The sequence below is a fragment of the Eschrichtius robustus genome, chromosome 11 (genome assembly GCF_028021215.1).
Source record: "Eschrichtius robustus isolate mEscRob2 chromosome 11, mEscRob2.pri, whole genome shotgun sequence".
Lineage (NCBI taxonomy): Eukaryota > Metazoa > Chordata > Mammalia > Artiodactyla > Eschrichtiidae > Eschrichtius > Eschrichtius robustus.
In genome coordinates this window covers 19,013,800-19,037,814 of record NC_090834.1, presented here as the reverse complement: position 1 = coordinate 19,037,814, position 24,015 = coordinate 19,013,800, and the positions used below count along the sequence as shown (strand labels likewise).

Below are 24,015 nucleotides of genomic sequence, written 5' to 3'. Positions count from 1 at the left end.
CCTGAGTCCACAGGGGCCCTTGCATCCTAGAACTCTCTCTGAAGAAGGAGGGAGGCACAGAGGAGAGGGAAGTGTTCCCTCCCAGCTCACGTCTGTGTCACTTGGCCCCTTTCTTCAGGCGCGGTCAGGACAGCCAGACACACGTGCTTTGTGCAAGGGCAGGAGCTGAAAGTTCGGAGGAGTTTCCCACTTCCAGTTGAAAGCCCCGGCCAAGAGCCCATTGCTGCACTGACCACCTTCCTGGCGGCTCTGGTCCCAGGGCCCAGGTCTGCCATACAGTCTCTTGCGGGGAAGGAAGGGTCTGCTCCAACCGCCCACGAGTGACCTTACATGGGACGCTTGGTCCCTGGTCCCCCTGCCTCACCCGTCACCCTTTGCTCTGTCCAGTTATATGGCCGGTTTCAAATCTGACTGCAATAAAGCTGTGGCTCTGAGTCCCCGCCTTAGAGGTGGACTGGCCCGTGGCGCCAGGCTGGCTATGGGGGCTGGTGGTGTTAGTCTGGCGTACGCGTGTGCACGTGTGCGGTGTGGTGTGTATGTGATCGTGTGTGAGTTCCCGCTGGGGAGGAGGCGGGGGCAGACGTGGGGAGGTGGACGGTGGTGATGTCACCTGGAGGGGAGGTATCTGGGCTTGGTGTGGAGCTTGCCGGGCAGGGACTTCCTCCTTGGCAGCGACTCAGGGAGCTCTGTCCTGCCCCCATCAGCTGGCCTGGCCTGGTCTGCGAGTTGCAGGGCAGGTCGGGGCAGGCCTGGGATTGCTCAGACTAGCCTTGTGTGACCAGTCCCGGGCTCAGCGGCCAGCAGCTTCTCCTTCCTCTCTGGCTCTGCCGGGGCTGGCCCACCGTTGGGAGGGGACGGGGCGGGACTGCGGGTGGGAGCAGGACGGGTGCCCTAGGGGTCCTCTCCTGCTCCTCTGTCCCTCTTCACACTGCCGGAGCAGCCCCTCCAACTCAAGGATGTTGTGTAGTTGTCAGAGAAGAGGAATCTTCTGCCCCAGCCACTGGCCAGCTCCAACCCCAGCCAACCTGCAGGCTTGCCTTTCAGTGTCACCCTCATGGGCTGAGCGCGGGGCCATCAGTCACCAGCCTCACGTGGGCGTGGGGTAAGAGAGGCGGAGCAGAAGACACCTGTCGCCCCACGGACGTGCTGAGTGCAAGAGTCCGTTCTAGCAGAGCTGGTGGCACAGGTCTCCCATCCTGTGGTCTCTGGGCTGTGGTGCCAGCCTCAAGGACACTTCACCCCACCAAGCCACGGACTACAGCCACCACAGAGAGTCCTGAGAGCAGCTTTGAATGGGGTTGTGCCCTAGAACAAAGGCTATAAATCAAGCCGGCACATTAGGATCTCCTGGGTGAGGTGTGGCAGGGTGGGGAGGAATGGAAGGGTTTTTAAAGTACCCGGCCCTACCCTTGACCAGTTAAACCAGAATCTCCAGGGCAGGATCCTGGTATTAGCTGGAGAGCAGCCAGGGCTGAGGACCACCACCAGGGGGCGTCCCGTGGTTTCTCTCTGGGCCCTTCTTGGCATCACCATGAAGACAGTCACCAGCCAGCAGCCTGGGTGGTGGTCTTCTCCTCTCCTGGTTGGATGAGTGGAGACTCCGGAGGACCGGGGCAAGGCTCACTCAGCGGACTGTTTCATCTTCTTGCTCCCTGCTAGCTGCCTGGCCCATTCTCCTCGTTCTCCCTGAGACTAAGCCTTGGGCAAAACTTGTAGTGAAAAATGCCCCTGGGAGTTCTGTCTTTCCTAGAACGCGCTGGAGCAGGAAGAGGAAAGGGAGGGGGCACAGTGCTGTCTGCTTCTCCTCACACCCTGAGGTCTGAGTCTAGCTCCAAGGCGAGGATTCTGCACGAGCCAGAGAAGGGGCGTGGGGCTGCATGTTCAAAGCCAAGCAAGCTCAGAACAATTCGTGCGAATGGTCAGGAGTGAACCACGGAAGGACAGTGGTGTCTGGCTTATCCTATTGGGAAGAGTTTGAGGAAAGACTTTGAAGAATGCAGTTAGAAAAGGTAAATGATTTTTTTTTTTTCTTGCACCTATGGTCCTATAAATGGCAGAGATCCCATGGAGATGCACATGGGACCATCCCTAGGATTCATTTCAACTCTGATGATCCCAGGGTCTAAGCAGAGACCCTCAGACCCCTGCTTTCTCTACTGCCTTCCTCCAAGAGATAACTGAGGTCGCAATTTCAGGCCAGCTCCAGCCAACACAGCCCTATCATTGCTTTTCATCACCTTCTTCTCCCTTCCCAAGCCACCCCTAGCCAGACACAGACCCTACAGACACACACAGCATCTACCCTGAGTCCCATTTCAACAGAGCTGCCTTCTAGAGGTTTCCTAGGGACGTTTCGAATCGGATTTTAGTAAAGCCTTTGCAATTCCCAAGGAGAGGATCTCGGTTGAATTTCAAACCTGTTTAGGGGAGATTGGGGTAGACGAGGATAGGAACCCTTAATTTCCTACTGGATGTTTCCACGTGAAGATCCTATAGACCCTTAAACTCAGTGTCCCAAACTGAGCCTCCCTTCCCCTCCCAAGCCTGCTCCTCGTACTTCTTAGCTGAGGGGACTCCTAACCTAGGAGTCTCTCTAGACCAGCACTGCCCAACAGAACTTTCTGGCAGGATGGAAACCTTCCACATCTGCCACTTCAAATGTGGCTGATGCAACTGAGGGACCCAATGTTTAATTTCGACAAGTTAAATTTAAGCAGCTACAGGTGGCTGGTGAACAGACAGCCCGGTCTACACTCTTCCTCTCCCTCTCCCCCCATCCAATCAGTCACCAAGCTGAGTGGGGTTCATCAGGAAGGGCTTTCCGGCAGCTGCAATGTTAGAGGAGGACAAGGGCATAGCAGACAAGGGGCAAAGGCCCGGGCTAGGCGGGAGAGGCCGGGGCACGGGAGACTGGGGAATGTGAAAGAGCAATCAAGCTGTTTGTGGGCGCAGACAGCACAGCGGAAGAGCGGGGGCGGGGGAGGGTGGGTACTTCACTGGGAGACCATGACGCCATTCATGATTCCAGAGCTTGGACTCAACATGAGGGTCAACTGTGAGCTCCGAGCAGAGGGAGGGTGCCATCGGAATGAACCACGTATTCCAAAGACCCCTCAGCCATGTGTAGGGTAAGGAAACGGGTGGTGGAGAAAGGGGTCCTGCCTGTGAAGGGCCCTGTAGTCTGGCAGAGCTGGGGCGAGGTCTTTACCTAGACTCTGAGCTCCGCCTCTCTCTTTGTAACGCGTATTGTTGAGGGGATGAAATCAGATCACGCACATCCCCGGCTGGCACTGGGACTCCCGTTACTTTGCTTCTCCTCCATTGTTCTGGTTCTGTCCTTTCTCACCATTATCCCGTCCACCCCCTCACTGCCCTCCATCTAGACAGGAGCCTCCTTCCCCATTCCCAGCGCTGCTGCTTGAGCCAATCCATCCCTCCCCAAGGAGGGCCCTGGGAGACGGCACCACCTATCTGGCTGTCCCCAGAGATGCAGGCGGCCCTGTTTGTTCTGCCTGGGAGGGCTTTTGTGCTGGGAGGAGCCGTCCCTCAGGGGGCTTCTCCTGGTTGTGAGGCCAGGAGACCAGAAGGAACAGGGAGGTTGGCAAGCTGTATCAACAGGAGTTAAAGTGCAGCACGGAAGTCCAAAGAGGCTTCTGTGATGTCTCAGAAGGCGGGCCGGCTCTGGGAACCAGTGGCGTCTGCCCCCGAGTCCCGGCACCTGTGTAACCTCACGCTGCAGTCACCAAGGGTTCCCCTGGTCCTACAGCTGGTCCTGCCACTCTGCTCACAAGCACAGGCCCCCTCCACCCGCCCCCCGCCCTGCGCTGTGCTCCTGGGTCAGGGTCCTGCCTATTCCTCAAGACCCAACTTGCCTGTCCCTGCGTGTGAAGCCTTCTATGACTGCCCAGCTGGAGATGGTCACTCTGTCCCAATACCCCCTGGGGTGAGGTTCCTGCCTGGATGTGAGCGCATGGCTGCATCGGCTTATTTCCGCGTTACACCCGGTCCTCCCTCTGCACTCCGTCCGTACCTGCTGGATAGGATATAGGCAGCAGGGCTGTTACTGTAACTTCAGGGAGAGAGGTAGCTGCCAGTCTGGGCTGAGACGAGGAGGGAAGCTGTTGGGGGCTGGGTAGTGGAAAGGCTCTGAAGCTGGGCCAGCCACTAGCCTGTGACCCTCGGCTGCTGAAGCTGGGCCAGCCACTAGCCTGTGACCCTCGGCTGCTGAAACGTCCTTAGACTTCGCTGCATCATCTAACGGAGATAATGCTTATCTCGTGGGCTTGCGGTAATGATCGACCCGGATGCCCGGTGGTCAAAGGGCAAAGCTGTTAGTAAGCACTCCACACAGTGTTTTCTTGCAGTTTCTCCCAAGTCAGAGGAATTTTTCGCTTGGAAGGGGGCACAGACAACCTAGCCTTCTGCAGCCTTTTGGCAAAGATGCTCTTGGAAGCGGCTGCCTGTTTTTCTTTGCCAGCCTATCCAGGGGAGGAAGGGCCGGCTCTTCTTCAGTGCCTTGGTGTGGACCGTGGCTCTGAGACCTCGTGGGACACACCTAAAGTAGTGTCAGGTCAGCTGTAGGGCAGGGCAAGCCCCACCCGTGGGTCCTGCCGACTGACACGCAGCTGAGAGGCCCCAGGAGCCAGACAGGGGGTTCAAGGTCAGCCAAGCAAGGTGGCCATGTCTGCATCTACCAGCAGAGGGTAGGGTCCAGGGCTGATGTTCCGATGGGCAGAGGCAGCATGAGGGCTCAGCCTGCACAGAGAGGACACGTGGATGAAGACAGCAACTGCACAGTGGGTGGGGTGTGGGGTGGGCAGCAGAGGTCTGTACATGAGGCTGAGAAGGGCCGGGTCAGGTCCCTGCTGCAGGCTTCTGGACTCTGGAGCCCAGAGCAGCACCTGCTGCGGGGAGAACTAGACCACAGAACATGTCTCCTCCAGGCACTTTCCTCCCTCTCTTGCCCACTCCATCTTTTCCCTGCCCCGGATGCAGCACAGAGCCTGGCCTCCACGGACTACTCTCATGGGGCCAACAGGACAGTGTTTGGACTTGGGCCTGGTCAGGAAAACCCAGAAGTTGTGCATGCCGTAGCTTTGTTCCTACAAAATCCCCTGCCTCTCCCATGTCCCAGGTGGTACCACCTCCGTCCCCCGCCCTGCTTCATCTGCAACATCTGACTCCCACTGCCCCCGAGGTTCTGGGGAGGCTGCCTCCCTCTCTCCAGCCTCACACACACATCTCCAGGTCTCAGGACAGAGCCGGGGTGAAGACTGGAGAAAGTGCAGGCAAGTGTGGTGGTCACACAGCATTTCCTCTGGACTCAGTGCTGCACGGCTCCAACCACGTAAAAGGCCTTTCCAGATACCCTCCAGGTCAGGGGTTCTGCCCAGCAGCTCTCACCCTGCTTTATTTGCCAAGTAGCAAAGGTGGGATGGGAGAGGGAACGGGAAGCTGTTCCTACCAGGTGCCTCCTTCTGCCTGCCCCCAATAACCCCACAGAGCCAGAGTGGATCTCCCTCTGCACACATGGTCTACTCTCTTCCTGCCAGCTTCCTGCTTCCCTGGATCCCCCAGAAGCAGAGCCAGGGGCACCTGGTTGGCGGGAGAGGAACTTCGGGCGCATGGATGCCCAGAGTCTGGCCTCCCACTACTGAAACCCCACTAAAAGCTGCTCCCCCTAACCTGCGCCCCTCCCACCCCAGCACCTACTCATTTACTCTTGCAGCCCAAATGGCCATCATAGTCACCCCAAGGGCCGCATCCTAAAAGTCTGGTCCCAAATGGTTTTTCTTTTTCTCTCTCCTTTAAAAATTTTTTTTTCTGACTACAGTAGCCTCTCGCAACTTCACCCGGGACTGGTCAGGGAAAGGGCAGGATGAATAATGAAAGATGTAGAGTTGAAAGACCTGGGCTCAAAGACCAGCCTTGACACCTGGGCAACCACCCTCCCTGTATGAAAGGCTTCTCCTCCCCTGGGGGTTATGAGGACAGGACAGCACTTGGGGCGAGGCCCACCATGGCCGCTGCATAGATGGTTGCTAAGGCTACGGACATAGCCTGGGTCCTGGGGCCAGGGAGGGCAGAGAGGCAGTGGGGCACAGGGCCTGGCACGCATCCCCGGGACAGGGGTGGTGTGGGAAGGGATGCCCAGATAGGTGAGCACACTAGAAAGGCCCCCAAGGTGTGCCAGTCCCTGTGTGCGGGCCACTGACTGCCCTGTTCTGAGCCCACCAGGGAGCAGGCTATGCGGTTGCTTCTGTGGGGGCCCTCCTGCCCCGCCATTGAGGAAGTCCTCCACCGTCACACTTCTTGCCCTCACCAGGTCCCTACCTACTTGTTCCGGGCCAAGGCACGCCGGGGCTGCTGTCTCCCACTCAGCCTCATCATCTAGGTGAAGAGCGCCCTGGGGCGGGGCAGCGTGTGCTGTGGCAGTGGTCGCCACGCCCAGCCGGGGCTCTGCCAGGAGCTTTTACCACTATCGTGTGATTGTGGGTAACGCCCGGCGTCCACTGGATTGTGAACCTGCAAAGTCAGGGACGTTGACTCCCTTTTCCACTGTTCATTCCCAGCACCTCGCTCAGGGTCTGGAGCACAGTAAACAGTTGCTCAATAAATATTCACCGAGTAAGACAATGCCGGGTGGCTGGATGGATAAGGTGATGCAGTTTATCCTGCACTACTGCCTTCTCAATTCCCAGGACACCTCCCCAGCCCATCGCCCCCTGGGACTTCTCCAGAACCCACCAGGGGACGAATAAGGGCCTGAAGTTTGAAGACTTGCAGTCACAAACGGACATCTGAGAGGATGATGTAAAGTGCGCCACTGTGCCCGACCAGGAAGGCTCACGCCTTAAGTGGTGCTTCCTTGCTGTGCTCTGGGAGAGGGGGCTGGGGGGGTGCAGACTCCCCCTTCTGTAAAGGCAGATCAGTGATCCTTTGATTAAAAGGCATTCTACAGACAAAGACAAGCACAGAGGCAGAAGCACAGGGAAAGGCAGTGAGGAGAGAAAAATCAGAGCTGCAGCCTGCCCAGCCTCTGGCTTGCTACTGCCCTCACTGTCAGTGCAAAGGGGCCGCTGTCAGGGCCTCTTGCGAGAGAGCCAGAGCCTGGGTCGCCCCCTTCCACCTTGGCGTTCCTGGGTCGCACGCCATATCTTTGCCCCTGAAGCACCGAGGGGGGAGAGGGGGGAGCCCAGCCCTCCCCCTGCCCACTCCAGCTGTCAATCTGTTGTCTGGAAGAAAGACTTGAAGCTTCATGACAGCTGTGGGCAACTTTCCCTGCCCCGCCTCCCGCCCCTGCCTGCCCTCTTCCCCTCTTCTCCCTGTCAGTGCTCTTTCCAAACTGCTTTCAGGCTGCCTTCCCTCCCTCCTTCCCTCCCTCCCTCCCTCCCTCCCTCCTTGCTTCCTCCCTTCCTTCCTTCCTTCCTTCCTTCCTTCCTTCCTTCCTTCCTTCCTTCCTTCCTTCCTTCCTTCCTTCCTTCCTTCCTTCCTCCCTCCCTCCCTTCTTCTCTTCTTCTCTCTCCATCCTTTCGTCATCTCTTACAACTCCCACAGCTAATAAGCCTATGTGACCTCCTGAGATTTCTAATGATAAGATGAGCTTTTAAGCTCCCATCCAGGTCAAGATCATTCATAGACTGTGTGTGTGTGTGTGTGTGTGTGTGTGTGTGCGCGCGCGCGTGCGGAAGCGTGCACACGCGCGCCATGGCTATGGGGTGGGTAACAGAGCTGAGAGGTCTCTGGGGGGGGGGCTCTAGCCCCCTTGGGGGTCTGATGCCTTCCGCAGGAGGGGGTCACTGGGTTATTGACCCCCGCTCCAGCTAGACTAGGAGCCTGTTTTGCCCACCTTCTGGAATCGGGTATTCTGGGGACAGGAGCCTCTCCCAGGGCTTCATGCTACATTCAGGTTCAGGGAGAAGATCAAAGTCCATAATTAAGTGTTCAGGGCAAGTTAAGTGCTCCAAACTTTGGTGCTAAAAATATTGTATTTAGCATGCAAATTATGCCCTGACAGCTCCCCGGAGCCTGAGCCCGTGGGTGCCAGCACCTTGTTTGTTATCACCGCTGTTATTCTCAAGGTGGTAAGAATATTCCTCCTTCACGGGGTTGATTTACATTTCATTTTTAAAAAGCCAAATTTCTGTTGTTGGGTCAGTGCCAAGTCGTGGCCCCAGAAGGCTTGGAGCTGTGACTGGTCTGGAGGCCAAGAGGCAGGAGGACACCAGGCCACATCACGCAGGGCCTCCCCGCCTGCCCCAGAGGAAGGGGGTCCTGAGGCGAGACAGGGGAAGGGGCAGACACAGATGTGGGCACAGCCGCACCTCGAAGGCCACCTTTCCCACAGAGCCTTCTCTGCCCTGGTGGGTGAGCAGGGCTACGGACTGGGCCTGCAGAGGTGCCAGGACCTGGAGAGGAGGAGAAGGGAAGTGGGGACAGCCTGGCTTGCCTCTGGTAGGACCCTGCTTCTCTGGCAATTAGGGGAGCCCTGGGGACGCCGCGGGATTCCTACTGGAAACGTTCTCCCCTTCCATCTTGGCTGGTGGTTGAAGGTCAGGACCACCCAACAGCAGCTCTGAGAGCGCTCAGGTCCTCTCGGGAGGAGAGGACTGGATGAGGGGAGAAACACACAGGCACACACGTCTTCTCCTTGGCCCTCCTGGGGCAGCTCCTCTCCTCCTTTCCCCCAAAGTCCTGTACCCTCTGATGGTGGCCAGGACCGCCTTCTCTGGAGGGTCTGCAGAAGGCCTCTCCAACTCTGACCCCCAGCACAGACACGGAGCTTTGGCCACACCGGATGCAGAGATTGGAGGTGACACTGCACCCTCCACTTGAGGGGCCCTGGATGTGACTCTTGTCAAAGTTTTATTAGTTTGGAGCATGTGTAGTGATGTTACAGAGTTTGGGGCCTGGGGGCTCCCCCAAGGTGCAGCTTCCCCTCCTCCCTCTGGCAGGGCCAGGGCAGGCCGAACGGTATTCAGCAGCCGCTTAGCCATGGGCTCCTCTAAGGCGGAGGCAGTGGAAAGAAAAGGGGCCAAGAGGACTGGAGAGCGGAGAGGCGAAAGGAAGAGAAAAGGACGTGGTTTGCGGCAGAGGGTGTCAGGGGCAGTCTCCCAAAGGACCTCAGACACCCCCAACCCAAGCCCCAGACGTGTCACGTGCCCGCCTTCCCTGCCAGCTCTCCCAGGTTGGCCCAACATTTGCTACAGAGAGGCACCCACGTCCGTCAGGGGGGCAGCAGAGTGGGCTTGGGGTAGGGGTGGTCCTCTCCCCGCAGACCCTCCTGGGCTCTTGGAGTATGGAAACCTCACGGGGAGCTGGGTGAGGTCGGGACCCACTGCTGTGGATGGAAGTAGCAGCTCCTGCCAGGCTCAGGTGGGAGAAGAGGTGAAGTTTTGGCTTGGGCTTCTCTGGGGTCCATCCAGACCTGGTATGTACATGGGTCTCCCTGGCCTGAAGTTGCCTGGGGCCTTGGCAAGAGCTCTGGCTTCCCTGGTGTAGGCCTTGAGGGGTGTGTACTGTCCGTCGCTCCCCACTGCCCGCTCCAGCACAGGCCTGTGAAGACCAGGCCAGCATGGCCTCCGAGCTTTGACACTGGCCCAGCAACCCCAGAGCCCCAGAGAAAGGTCAGAGAAGGTGGCTGTGTCTTTGGTGCCAAGGAGAGGGGGTCTGGAAGTGGGACGGGGCTCCGTGAGCTGCCTCTGAGCCAGGGGTCCGGCCCGAGGGCTGGCACCGTGCCTGGCTCTCTAGCACTGCCCTGGCAGAGCGAGGGTGTGCGGTCAGTGAGGGCCGTGGAGCCAAGCTAACACCGCGGGGCCTGCGGGCGAGGAGAAGGCCGAGTCTGCCCTGCGCCACCCGGCCCACGGCTCCCAGGGCCCGAGGCAGGGCCGCTGGGCGGGGAGTTGGGAAGCAGGCTGCTGTGCAGGTGGGCAGCAGGGTCAGCAGTGTAGGATCTTCAGGAAGGCCTTGCGGAACTCAATGTTGAAGGTGGTGTAGATGATGGGGTTCACGGCGCTGTTGACATAGCCCAGCCACGTGAAGGCGCTGTACAGGACGGGCGGGATGTTGCAATCACAGTGTATGTTCAGGATGTGGGTGATGAAGAAGGGCAGCCAGCAGATGATGAACACGCCTGGGGGAGAGGGGGGCAGTCAGGGGTGCCCGGGGGACGGGGAGGGGCTGGGTGGGGAGGCTGTGCCGGGTGGGGCAGAGGGGGAGGACCTGGATCGCATGCTTCAGGCCCCGCCCAGGCACCAAGGCTGCAAGAGCACTGCAGGGGGAGCCGCGGTCTTGGATGCTGGACCTGCCTCTGACCCCAGTTTGCAGTCACCTCCCCTCCCTCAGCCTCGTTTTCCTGCCTGTGCCGTGTCTATAACGATACCCACCTCATCGGGGAGGATAAAGGGCTTGACAACAAATCCGAACGCTCAACACCCTGACTGACACAGGTCAGCTGGTAGAAATGGATATATCTACTCTACTGCCTCGTCGTCTTTGAGACGACCTTCCGCGGAAGCTGGGAGTGGAGAGTTTGTTCACTGCCGTGGGGAGCGCGCGGCTGGGGCCAGAGGGAGAGCTGGATGCCCATTCGCTTAGTCCTCTTGGCATCCCCGCGAGGAAGGCGGGAAACCGAGGCTCGGGAACAGCTCTGTGATGTGCGCAAGGCCACTCCACTCTTGGTGGCAAAGCCGAGATCTGAACTCCAGTCTCTCAAGGTCCCCAAGTGGCCAGGCTCTTGCTACGCTTTCCCCCAGCTTCCCCAGCCCTTGGTGGACACCCCTTGCTAATCCCCGCCTGGGGACGCAAGGCTGTCACGAGTCCGACCTCCTGCCCGCCGCTCTGCCTGCCTAACTCAGGACCTCCTGTTTGGTGGGACGCGCCGTGGGGAGGCACCGTCCGCACAGAATGCCACACGGGCACACGGGAATTCCCCGGGGATGGAGCAGTGCCTGGGAAGGGCAGGGCCGCAAAGCAGAGACCCCCAGGACTGGAGCAGAGGGCCGGGCTGGAGCCCGCTCTGCCTCTCCCAGCCGCGTGATCACGGGTTGGTCCCCTAACCTGCTATGACCGCGAGCTCTCATTAAAACCAGAACAGTGACACCTGTCCTTCTCGTGTCATAGGACTGTTGGGAGGCCAAAGGGATGGTGGGTGTGGATGGGTGTCACAACTACCCTGGGTGCCGCCCGGAAGGCAGAGACACATCAGTCCCTCCATCCTGTACCCATCACCCCTATCAGTCCAGCCCTTGATTCTTGACCTTTATTATCTGGTTTTCTAAGAGAATTTATTCTAAAGCCTTGTCTCACTCACTCTCATTTAGATCGGGGGCCCCCTCACAGCCCCGTTTACTGTTCACATCTTTGGTCCCACCGGGTCTTGGTTGAGGCAAGTGAATTTCCTGATTCCTCAACAATAGCAATATTAACAACGCTTGTGTGTACGGCTTTGTAGTTTGTAAAATGCTTTCACCACCGTGTATCATTTGATGACCACGACAACCCTGAAAAGTAACCTCCTCTCTACGGATGGGGAGATGAGAGAGAGAAATGACCTACCCAGGGTCACGAGGTTCTGGGGGTCATTATGGTAAACTGGTCAAGTTCAGATTCTGGGGTGGGGATGCCTGAGTTTAAATCCTGTATCCTCTTTGATCAAGTTACAAAAGCTCTCTGAACCCTAGTTTCTGCATCTTTAAAATGAGCATAATTATAGGATCTACCTAGTCAGATATGTCAATGGGCTTGACCTGTGCCTGAAAAGTGCCAGTCCTGTGACCTACCAGCCATGATTAGCGAGCAATGGTAAGTAATGGGACCTACAGTGATGGGCCCATTTCTCAGCCGGGGTCCAGCAGCCAGGGCCGACTCACCGAGAACAATGGCGAGCATCTGGGTGGCTTTCTTCTCCTTCTGCTGGGAGAGCTTCCTGCGGCTCATGGTCTTGAGAGAGGTCCGGGTTTTGCCATTGGGCATGGACTGGATCTCAAAGATCTTGGCAATCTTGGGGTGGTCTTTGGCATGTCCGTTCTTCTGTGGTTTGGCAGGGCTGTCAGGTGTGCTGTGGAGGCCGTGGTGGGATGCGTTGGGGAGGGTCAGCTGGTGGTGGCTGGGCGCGATGGGGCTGTACCGGGTCCTCTCGGGCGGGCTGGTGCTGGAGAGCATCTCCATTTCCAGTTCCTGGGCTCGGCGGGCAGCCTCCTGCACAGAGGCAGAGAGCTCTGGGTAGAGCCAGGCAAGTTCTCAGCCATCAGCCACCCAGCCTCACCCGGCCCCTCTGGCCTCACCTGGCCTCACCCAGCCCCACCCAGCCCTTCATTATCCCCCTACGGAGACTCCTACAAGCACCACAGGGTCACTCTGCCAGAGAGGCAAGGGGGAAGATCATTGGGAGGCAGGGACTGTCTGGGTGCAGGACCCAGGGCCCAAGGCAGTCCCCGCCTGCCAGGTCACCCCTGGCCCCCTTCGCAGAGCAATCCTCAGGCAGCCTCAGCGACCCCACCACCATTCTGTGGGGGCTTTGTACCTAGGCACTTCTCTTTTATGAGCTGAGTAACACTCGCTGAGTGCCAGCTAAGTGCCAGGCGCCAGCTGGCTGCCGGGAATAAGTTACTGATTGGCGTTCAGTGCCTGCCTCCAGGACCTCATGTTCTAACTGCACGAGGGCAGCCCTGTTCTTCCTGCCAGGCTGAAACAGGGGCTGTCAGGCTGACCCGAGGCACCTGTACCAGCACTCACAGGTGAGCTCCATTTCTCCTGGTAGACGGATGCAGGGGCCGAAGGGTGGACCCCTGGGTCCCCACATCTTCCTGGCTGGGCTGATCTTGAGGGCCCTGGCCTCAGGTCCCTCCTCATGCTCCCTTATTCCAGGCCTTAGGGTCCCAGCCTGAGCTTCTGAAACGCAGCCTCACTGTGTGCCCAGGTGCCCCGATCCTGAGTCCCTGTCTCGGCCCCTATCTCAAACGGTTGCTTGGAGTCCTGCCCTTGCAGGTGAACAGGGAATGTTCAAGTGAAGAGCAGGGGCCCTGCTTCCTGGAAACACCTGACCTGGACTTGGCGTGCAGCTCTCTGTGGATTCCCTGGCCCATCGTCTTCTCACCCCAGGGGATGGGACATCTGCTGCTTGGACCCTAGTGCTACTCACTGAGCAGACCCTGGGGTCTGCTGGGACTCTGCATCTCTGGGCTCTCCTTACAGGCTGCACTTCACCGGGAGCCCCACGCCGCTCTGCTCCCTCCTCCCCCAGCACCCAGCCTCCAGCCCCAGAAGCTGCCTGTCTGTAAGGCAGCGTATGCAAGTAGAAAGAACACGGGCATGGATTTCAGAGAGTCACTTAGGTCTGGACTCGACTACTCACTCTCTCACTAACTCTTTGGCCTGGGTGAGTTACCTAACCTCTCGGAGCGCCTCTTTCTCTTCTGTGAAACGAAGATCCGTAAGATCAAGAACACTTACCTCTCAGGGTCGCCGTGAGGATGTGATGAGATACTAGGAAGATGGTAGGTGCTCAGTTAATGGTCATAGCCATTATTATTATTGTTACTGTTACATGGCCAAGTCCTTTCTCCCAGCCATCTCCTTGGGCTACGGGTCCCCCTCTGTGCCTTGCAGAGTTGAGCTGTCTTGCTCCATGCCTGCTTACGAGTGTGTGTGGTAAGCCTGGCCTCAGCTGAAACAAAGTGGGGGATCCTGGGAGGTGCTTATCCCTTTGACCAGCTGGTGAGGTCTTCGAGAATCATGGCAGGTGCATTTCCCTAGAGGCAGAGACCAGGGTCCAGGTCCCTGACCGGGACACTTACCACTCTCCGCCTGTTCACAGGGAAACTCCCATTAGACTTCATGATAACGGTGCAGAGTTTCATGTCCTCAGGGTGAGTGCAGTTGCCCTGTGGAGTGAGCCAGCACATGGGTCATGACGGGGAGGGGGCTGGCGACAGAATCCCAATGCAGGGTAGTCAGACTGGGCACAGGAGCTCAGAGAAGGGCAGACATTAGGAGGGCGGGGGCCTGAGGAGGCAATCGAGGCAAGGGTGAGGTTCGGTACTGTGATGGGAAGAGGTGGGCAGGATGAGGGACAACAGGGCCCTGACTTTTATGTGGCACCTGCTAAGGATCTGGCACCCTACTAGGCATGCTCAATCCCTCTCACACCGAATTGTCAATACCACCCTGTGAGATCTGTATTTTGATTCACGTTTAACAGATGAGGAAACAGGCTCAGAGAAGTTAAGCAACTTGCCCAAGGTCACTCAGCAAAAAAGTGGTGGTGCCAGGATTTGAACCTGATGTGTCTAAGACCAAAGCTCTTGTTCCTTCTGTGCCCACATACCATCTTTCTCAGGGAGGGCTGAGCGGAGGGAAGAAGTCACAAGACACAAGTATGGGAAAGAAAGAGAGGCAGAGGAGGGAAGTAGGCGAGAGCAGGTGAGGTACAAGGAGGTTTGAACAGAAGAGGACAGAGCATGGGAGATAAAGGAGGTGGTATGGAGGCCTCAGAGGGACAGAAAGGGAGGCAGAAGGGCCAGAGTGAGGAAAGGAGAAAGGGAGGACAGCAGAGACGTGGAGTTCCAGGAGCTGCTGGGTTCAGACACTGGTCTCCATGCAAAGTCCTCTCCTCCCAGGTGGTCTCCGCCCCCTCCCCCACCTCCGCCCCCTGGAGATTCAAGTCGCCCACTGAGGTCCCAGCCTTCGAGATCTGCCGGCGCCCAGCTCCTCGGAGCTCCTCCAGCCTGGACCCCACGCACCCCCGGGTCACGGTTAGGCAGGGACATGGGGGGAGGGGATCTCGGGACCTTGAGCGGGGCCTTCAGGTTGGCCCTGAAAGCCCGGCTGCTGCGCTTAGTGTTGACCCGCTTGCGCCGCCTGCGGAGGACGATGTAGATCTTGATGTAGACCAGCAGGGTAACGAGGAAGGGCACGTAGAAGGAGACGATGGAGGAGTAGACCACGAAGGCGGGGTTGGCGATGATGCATTCGTTCTGGTCTGGGGGGAGGAGAGCCCCAGGTGGGTGTGTCGGCCGGCCCCCCGGGCCACAGTGCCTTCCCAGTTACCGAGAATATGACTAGACGCCTAAGGCGGCCTGGAAACGTTAGATGTAAATAAACGTGCAGCATAAATCAGAGTATTAAAAACAACCATGAGCAAAAAGCTAAGCTGTGATGACCGTTTCCAAGTGTTTCCATTAATATCCCCTTGTTACTTCGTCATTAGTTTTGTCATCCATGAGCACACAAGTGGCGCCACGGTGTTGGGGACAAAATGACGGAAGAAAATGGTAGAAGAAGAGTAACCTATTATGTTAGCCTTTCCTGTGTATTGGCGGGAGGTCTGACACCTTTTAGTTTTAGGGACAAGATGACTTGGTCCTCTTTGCTGAACTCACCTGTGTTCCAATGTCTTTCCAAGTTCCCTTCCAGATCTAGCAGATGTCTATCCTCTCTCCCAGGGCCTTTCCAGATTAATCCAAGCACGTTTAGCCCTATTCCTGCTTCTTGGAATTCCCATGACACTTAGATCTTGAACCGCATGCTTTCAAGGCTTCCTTGTGTCCTGTCCGGTGATGGTCTCTGGAGGCACACCGGTGTCATCTATCTCCCTGACGGTCGCTGTGCCTCTTCTGTCGGAGGCGCTCCTGACTGCCTTGCACAGGACACAGTCACAGTGAGCTAGCCTCCTACTTGTTTCTACCTTTCCTGCTCCAGGTGGCTCAGGCCTGGCCTGGGTTTGGCCAGCCCGGAGGCTTCAGCTTCATTACACAAACACTATTATCAGGGGTGATGGAGGCCCAGCAGCCTCCTACCCTGTGTGCACACACACAGACAGGCACACACATGCATTTTGCAAGGCTGTCTGGTCTGCTTCAATTCAAACAAAGTTGAAAATGGCCAGGCATCCTCCTGAAGCATTATCCCCACTCCTCACCCAACTCCCTTGTGCCCCAGGCCATTGTTCCTCTCTGACCTTACCAGGTACAACTCGGAGTCGGGCTTGGCCCAGGAGACTCAGCCTGGCCTCAGTCCGAGGTGGCGAACAGGCTCCTGATGGGTCACCACCCATGTCCGCACCAGGGTTCAGCTCCCTCAAGGTCCTGCACAGGGCCAGGGCTGGGGCCAGCTGAGCCCCAGGCAACCAGAGGCAGGACTCACCTGTGTTGTTGAGTCCGAAGAGCAGCGGGCAGGAGATGGTGAAGGACAGGACCCAGACGATGGAGATCATGACGGTGACTCGGCGCTTGGAGCTGTAGCGCGTGTTGTAGAGCATGGGCATGGCCACGGCTGTGTACCTGTGAGGGCGCAGGGCGGGAACCTTGAGTCTGGGGTGCAGGCCCAGGGACCATTCACTCACTCCACAACATTGGCACAACTGAGACACCCCACTTTGGGAGGATGGAAAGTTGGTCCACCTCCTGTTTACTCTAAATCGACCCTCTCCTGCCCCAAACTCAGACAGCAAGGACAGTTGGTGACTGCTAATCAAGTGTTTAATGACTGACCGGCTACCATTCAATCCTGGACCATATCTGCCACTCCAGTCTCCCTGCTTGGATTTTAGGCTTTTCGAGGGGCCATGGCCTGGGTCTTTGCACCTTTGAAACTGTACCCCCTGCGCCTGTGCTGGGCCCATGGCGGGTAGAAGTGTTTGTTGATAGATTGGTAGCCAGGACCCTCAGAGCAAGGGTTAGGTCTCATTCAGCAGAAAATAATAACAATGGTAATTGTTTATGATGCCACACGTTGCCCTACCCAGCACTTCTGAGACATTAGTTCCATTCATCTTCCAAGAATCCGGCAAAGGGCGTAGAGCCAGGGCCTCTGGGAGCCCATGTGGCCCATGTGTGCAAATTAGTAAAAGGCTCTGGGGATAGAGCTTAGCAAGGTGGGCAGAACCTGGGCCCCCTTGGCCTTGTGCCCTGTGCTGGGCGCAAAATGCACAATCAGATACTAGACCCGCATGTGGGCAGGTGCCATCATGCTTGGTTTCTAGACAATGAAACTAGGGTTCTGAAAACATCCACAATCTGCCCAAGGTCACGTAAGTAAGAAGTGATAGGGCTAGGGCTTCAGTCAGGTCAGGAGCTTTCTCCTCTATGCCTGTCCCTGTCTGGGTGTTCTTGGTAGCATTACTGTCTATAGACAGTCTCCCTTTAAGGGGTCTGTCCTCTCCCACACACGTGCACACACTCACGCGTGCACGCGTACATGCACACATGCACACACAAACACGTGGGCTCACAGGCACACAGCCAGCCGTATAGCTTCATGGACAGAGCCTGACCCTGCAGAAGAGGCGGGGCAGCCCAAGAGGCGAACGGTCTAGCTCACCTCTCCCATCCTGGCTGGGCTCACCTGTCGATGCTGATGGCACACAGGTTCAGGATGCTTGCTGTGCACATCATGACATCCAGAGTGACAAAGATGTCACAGTGAATCCTGCTGAATTTCCACTCGCCCACCACCTAGGACAAAGCAACATGATGGGTGGACGGTAGAGGAGATTGGCTCAGGCACTGTACCTCGGTGTCCCGCGGCAGATGGGGCCATGGGCTCCGTGGGGGTCTCGCGGGGCTCTGGCCGAGGGAGGAGAGGGGCAGCCATGGGGAGCTGTACCCACGGGTGTCTGAGGCCTTTGCCCCGGCCCCTTCTCCTCCTAGACACATAAGGCCACTTTGCGCCAAGAAGTTTGTTAGAAGAAAGATGACCAACTTACTCAAGGGCCTCAGCTTTGAACCCTCACCTGTAAAACGTTTGTGTGAACACCTTGCGATCCTCATGTTACCAGTGAGGAAACTGAACCTCAGAAAAGTGCAGTGACTCGCCTAAGGCCTTTCAGCTCAGCTTCTGCCCTGCCCTGGCCCAGGTTTCTAGGGGAGCCGGGCTGCTCCTTGGTGTATGGCACAGAGTTGGGACCCAGCAAGTGTCTGTTAAGAACAACGGTGAAGACGGTGACTATGAAGCAGTGAAGACATTTCTGCTCCTCGTTGCACTTAAGAGAGTAAGAGAAGGGAAGCCCGGGCTAGAGCTTTCAGAAAAGCAGGACGGGCCGGGGAAGGTGTGTAACGATACATCCCTGGTTCAGTGTAAAATGAGGAGTCCAGCTCACGGCAAGGGCGTTTTGCACCCCTCTTCCTCCCCGACAGACACACACGTTCATACCCCCCCCCCCATGCACACCCACACCCTGACACCTCCCATTTACACACACAGGCACACACACTCACACAGCAGGCTGGCCCTGGCAGCCGTGGAAGGTTGCAGCAGGCCCCATCCCTGAGGACAGAGTCAGGACAGGGAGACACAACTTGCACTACTACCTACTGGAGAAAAGAGGAGCAGGAAAGCCCCCTTCCAGTGACGGGAGCAGAGCAGTACCCACTCTGTGGGGCACAGCAGGGCAGCAGGGCTAATTATAATGCTCACTCTCAGCCCTGTCCTCTTAGCTGCTCTCAGGCATAAAACCAACTGCTGGCATTTAAGCACAGTGATGGAGGAAACTGCAGCTTTTCCCAGAAGACAGGAAACCTCTCGTGTCGCCACGCTGGCCAGGTGGGCAGCAGCTGGATATCCGGGGGCCAGGGAGGTGGGCACAGGTGGAAGGGGATAGATGGGGCTTCCCTGGCATCAAGAGAATCTACCTTTAAGACACTACTGGGAGGGTCCCAGGCCCACATGGTCTGTGCTCCACCTTGGCGCCCTCCTAGGACTAGTATTTCCAAACTACTCTCATTCCCCTGGGGATCTAGGTCTGAGATATCAGGGCCGTCTTCTCCATCCTCCCTGCTTCCTTCCGTCCTCCCTGCTTTTTCTTTTCTACAGACACTTATTGGACAACTTACTATGCGTCTGGCTCTGTCCTAGACTCTGGGGCACCGTGGTGAACAATCCTGACACAGTCTTCAGGGAGCTCTCAATCCCTGCCCCCCGAAAGCCTTCCCGGAGGACAGAAGAAGGCGGGGCTTCCTCCGAGGTTCCAGGAGCAGCTGCTCTAGAACGCAGTTAGGGGCTTCTGAATCAGAGGCTCAAGAAAGTGCGTTGATAGCCACTGTTTATAGAGCATCTCCTGTGGGCGCATACTTTATCTCATTTACTGTTCTTAAAGCTCGCGTACAAGAGGAGATTGCTTACGCCCATTCCTGGATGAGGGAATGAAGCTCATGAGACCACCCAGCTAGTGTGCAGCAGGGCTGGAATTTCAAGCAAGCTCTTTGGGCAGCACATCCTATGCTCTCTCCTGAGCTGCCTTGGAAGGGACAATCTAGCTTGTCAAAAGAGGAGATGATTATGTAAAAAGTACTAGATAAGCACCAAGTGGGAAAGGAGAGATTGTAACTGCAAGGGTAGACTAACTTGGGGTCAGGGAGGAAAAGGACTTGCCCAAGAACACCTGGCAATTTAGTAACAGAGAGCGCACCATCCCCCAGGTATACTAGCCCCACTCCGGGGCTGTTTCCTCCGCACCTTTGGGCAACATTCCTCAATATCCTTGCACAGAATGAGACCTGTGGGACGGGCCTCAAGCTGCCTTGGCTAAATCCTAACAATGACTTGTACACGTGTGTCAGGCACGGTTCCCAACATTTTACACTCATTTCTATGGAATGTGACAGCAAACCTCAGAGGCCACCGCTCCTCGAAACCTCCAGCCAGCTACGCCCCTGCCCCTATACTCCACTCCGGGGCTTTGCACACTTTTTTCTCTGCCTGGAGTGCAAGTGCCTTGCTCCTCTCCGGGATAACTCTTCTGAAAGCATCACTTCTGCCTGCGAGCCTTCCCCAACGCCTCCAGGCCTGGTCCTGTGCCCCCCGCCCCGTCGTGCTCCCACATCTCCTGTGGAGGTTGCTCCGTTGTCATCTCCATCGGGCTGCCCTATAATGGCCCTGCCAGGGCCTTAGAGCCCGGCCCTAGGAACGGGGCAGGACGCAGATGTGCTCATACCTGTTGACTGAGTGAGTCAAGAACAGGGATCTGAGTCTGCCCACTTTCGCAATTGCATCTGCTCTTCTGGAAAATGCACGAGGCAAAGCCTCCCCTCAAAGGCTTGTGAGGCCAAAATGGCCTATGCAGGCAAGCAGGCCCTGGCTCTCTTCTCTCGGTTTCTCCAGGTGGAAAGCGGTAGGGTCAGGAATTGAACCTGGTTCTCTCACTCCAAAACCAGCGTGCTTCCCATATACTGAGCAGAATACATGATGCACATCCAGCCCCACCTAGCCCGATGCCAACACGGCAGGCTATCAGAGGCATTTAACATCCCTGGAAATGGAACAGGCTGGAAAATTCTGGACAACGAGAGTGTCTCTGGAGAGGGTACAGTATATGGTTGGGAGGATACTTTAACAGGATGTTGGGATAGGGTGAGACTCCACTTGGGACATTCTCTAGGGACAATAAGTACCCGAGACAATGTCGCAGGGCCCACTGTCCCGCTCTTGTTTGATGGGAGAGTTTGAGCACTGCCCTCTGAGATGCCATTCTTCACCCTCCCCTGAAACACTGAGCTTCACCTTTAAAATAATGTGAACAGGTATGTTTAAAATATGTGTGTCGAGAACCTATAGATTCCTAGGAGCCCTAAAGCACAGATGCGGCTCTCCCTTAGAGGCTCTGGGTAGGGGTGGTGGGTCTGGAAGCCCCAGATCCCACGCCCAGAGTCCTGGGCAGAGCAAGCCTCCCTCTGGAAGAGGGCACCTCTTTGCCTGGGCATGGGGAGGGTGCTTCAACGTGCAGAGGTGTGGCTATCTATCAGCATCTTCATCTTCATCACCGTTGCCATGACTACTTTTACATGGTGCTTACTATACGCCTGCTGCCATTCTAAGCACTTTTCATATATTAATTCATGTGATTCTCAAACAATGCTATGACATAAGCACTGTGATTATCTTCATTTCTAGATGAGGAAACCAGGCACGGAGAGGTTATTTGCTTGACCAGATACCCATCATTTTTTACCTGATGGTCTGCGGCCTGGGAACCTCCTTTTCAAGGGAGCAGGACGGGAACAAGTGTAAGAATCAAGAGGGGGTTCCTCAGGGAGAAGCCCTCAGACAGGATGTGGGATGGACAGAGTCTAGGCGTCCCCACAAACGTGGAGTCGTGGAATAATTGGACGGCTGGCCGGTGGCGCCTGTATGCTTTTAGGTTGTATTGTATCTATCGTTTGTTTCTTGTTGGTTGTCTCTTAACATTCCAGTCATTTTGAAAGTTCCAGCCTGTCTGAGCCGTGCTAAAGGAAACCAAGGGAGTGATGGCCCAGAGCTCCATGTGGGCCCGTGTGGTAGTGACAACAGGAGCCCCTGGGGACGTGGAGACCGTAAGACCAGCCTCTCCTCCCCACCTCCGCTTCTTCTCCTAGATGTCTCCTCTGCTCAAACCTACAAAGGTTTCATGTTTTCTTTGAAAGGTGGAAGCCTTCCCTCCCAGGCAGGGGCTTGTCTCTATGGCACAGGTAAATTCCCCCCTCGTCCGGGGCGGGGAGGTAACAGCTCAGAGATCTTAGTGACCTTGGCATTGGCTTTTTCCTGAATGCCTGGTCAGCTTCCCTTGAATCCAGACTCCACCCCAGAACCCAGGGCAGAGAAAGTGGCAGGATCCAGCCTGTGCCCACCCAGATCCCCCAGGCCCTCCCTCATCTGCCTGCCAGCTCTGGGAAGTGTCCTCCTGGAGGTGGGTCCCCACTTCAGGACTTCTCAGTGATTTCTCCCTCTGCTGTGTGATCCAGGTAAAGACGGGCAACTTCTCAAAGCTTCTGTTTCCTCTTCCTTAAAGCGAGAAGAATGATATCGACTCAGAATCAGCACGAGTATTTGCTGAGTATGTGTCTGTGGAACTCCCGGCAGCGCCTGGCCCACAGCAGGGGCTGCCTACTCACTATTCCGGGCTCAGGGCCGGGCTCTGTTCCCGGCCGAGCAATGCGTCACCATGCGGTCCTTCCCAAGGAAAGGGGGTACGGCACAGTTCACAGTGGCCTTGACCTGGAGGTCCCAGACACAGGCTAGGACACACAGAGGAGCGGGGAGGGCAGCGGGGAGAGCGGGGAGCGGCAGCCCGCATCCTGAAGTGGGGAGAGAAGGATGAAGATTTCAGGCCTGGGGGCACAAGCCACTGCCATCCTCAGGGATCCTTGTCGATGACTCCCATGCTCAACACGACCTAATGAACCAACCCTGGGGCCCGAATTCCAGCTGCTGTGTGAGGCTGGAGAAGTCACCTAACTTCTCTGACCGTCTGGCTCACCATCCAGAAGATGCCGCGAGGGCTCGGTGGGGAGATGCTGTATGTGAAGGACCGATGCGAGGCCTGGCACTTACTAAGCGCCTTACAACTGGTAGTCGGGATTGTTAAGGAGACGACCTACCCATTTTGTAAGACTGAGCCCAGAGTGGAGGAAGGACCCACCCGAGAAGGCACACTCTTGGAGGGAGGCTGGACTCTCCCGGGGAAGGCGCCCGAGCACTGCAGGGGCCCAGACCTACCTCCAGGTAGACCACCCAGGGCATGACGAGCGTGGCCACCAGGAGGTCGGCCACAGCGAGGCTGACGATCAGGTAGTTGGTGGTGGTCTGCAGCGCCTTCTCGCGGGACACGGCCATGCACACCAGCACGTTGCCGAAGACGATGACGAAGATGAGGAGGGTAAGCAGCATGGCGTAGTAGTTGTAGTGGGGCCTGTCGGCTTTCCCTTCGGACCCGTTGAAGGGCCGGCTCCAGTTCCGGCTCTCCAGATCGTCATCGTACCAGGACAGGTTCAGCGGATCCATGGGAGCAGCGGGGCCACTGGGTAGCCAGGCTCTGGCCAGGAGAAACGGACACAGGGAGTAAGCAGGAGGGCCTCCCAAAGCATGCGGCCACCCACAGAGGGCTCCGGGGCTACAACCTACCACAGGAGGTTAAAAGAGAATTCTCCAGCCTCAGGATTTAAGGTTTGCATCCCCCAGTTTTTTTAAAACATTGGGGCATGCTGCCACTCTTCTGCTAGCAAGTTCTTGCAGATGGTAAAACAAATGAGAAAGTACAATTTTTTAACTATAATAAAATAAATGATCTTGAAAAGAGCTGATCATTCATTCACCCATTTATTCAACAAAAAATTAAGTGCATCCCATGCCCCACACAAGTTAGTGAAGAGTTCCAGCTTCTAGTGGTAAGACTAGAAATATGCATTCATTCATTCTTAATTCTATAAATGTTTATTGAACATTGTTCTATATCACGCTAGAAACATAGTCAGGAACAAAATATACGTAGTTCTCCAGCTCACGTTCTAAAAGAAACAATAGCCAATGAACCAAGCAATTACATCTATGGGTGGTAGGCGCTCGGAAACGGAATGGGGAGAGAGACACAACCTAGTTTAGGGATTCAAAGAAGGCTTTCCTGAGGAAGTGATGTTCAACAGACACCTACAGGATGTACTCAGGTTGGGGCTTCCCTGGTGGCGCAGTGGTTGAGAATCTGCCTGCCAATGCAGGGGACACGGGTTCGAGCCCTGGTCTGGGAAGATCCCACATGCCGCGGGGCGACTGGGCCCGTGAGCCACAATTGCTGAGCCTGCGCGTCTGGAGCCCGTGCTCTGCAACAAGAGAGGCCGCGATAGTGAGAGGCCAGCGCACCGCGATGAAGAGTGGCCCCCACTTGCCGCAACTAGAGAAAGCCTTCGCACAGAAACCAAGACCCAACACAGCCATAAATAAAATAAATAAATAAATAAATAAATAAAATTAAAAAAAAAAAAAGAAATACCTGAAGGATGTAGTCAGGTAAAGAGTTGGGAGCCAGGGGAAGGGTCCAAATATAGGAAGCAGGTAAGCAAATTTCAGAGCTGGAGAGTAGGTGCCATGTTGGAGGGCTGGCGGGAGATTCGGGACAGCTGGAGCACAGAGGGCCTTGCAATTCACTCTAGGAGGTTAGACTTGACCCTAAGGGCAGCAGGAGTCACATGATCAGATGTGCCTTTCAGAGAGAAGGGTCTGACTGCTGCGTAGAGAACGGAAGTGTGGCACTCAGTGGGGTGACAGGACCAG

General features: G+C 56.5%; 1 protein-coding gene across 2 annotated transcripts; it reads right to left on the bottom strand.

Annotated features, from left to right (window-relative positions):
• Positions 1-9,938: 9,938 nt before the first annotated feature.
• Positions 9,939-22,779, bottom strand: DRD2 (dopamine receptor D2). Of its 2 annotated transcripts, XM_068555164.1 has the most exons (7): positions 22,468-22,779; positions 17,344-17,453; positions 16,144-16,280; positions 14,790-14,980; positions 13,797-13,883; positions 11,871-12,198; positions 9,939-10,132 (listed from the first exon to the last, which is right to left on the bottom strand). In XM_068555164.1, the coding sequence occupies exons 1-7, from the start codon at positions 22,750-22,752 to the stop codon at positions 9,939-9,941; spliced, it is 1,332 nt and encodes a 443-aa protein (XP_068411265.1). In that variant the 5' UTR covers positions 22,753-22,779. The 2 variants fall into 2 exon arrangements, with proteins under 2 accessions (XP_068411265.1, XP_068411263.1); XM_068555162.1 differs by lacking the exon at positions 13,797-13,883 and having other exon boundaries at positions 22,468-22,752.
• Positions 22,780-24,015: the final 1,236 nt, after the last annotated feature.

Bases quoted from the DNA above. Each gene is read 5' to 3' on its own strand.
- DRD2 (XM_068555164.1), bottom strand. From the start codon at position 22,752: ATGGATCCGCTGAACCTGTCCTGGTACGATGACGATCTGGAGAGCCGG. The intron at 17,454-22,467 runs GTAGGTCTGGGC...GCTTTGTCCTAG, and splicing joins CCTGGGTGGTCTACCTGGAG to GTGGTGGGCGAGTGGAAATT. The intron at 13,884-14,789 runs GTCCCGAGATCC...CTCACTCCACAG, and splicing joins ACCTGAAGGCCCCGCTCAAG to GGCAACTGCACTCACCCTGA.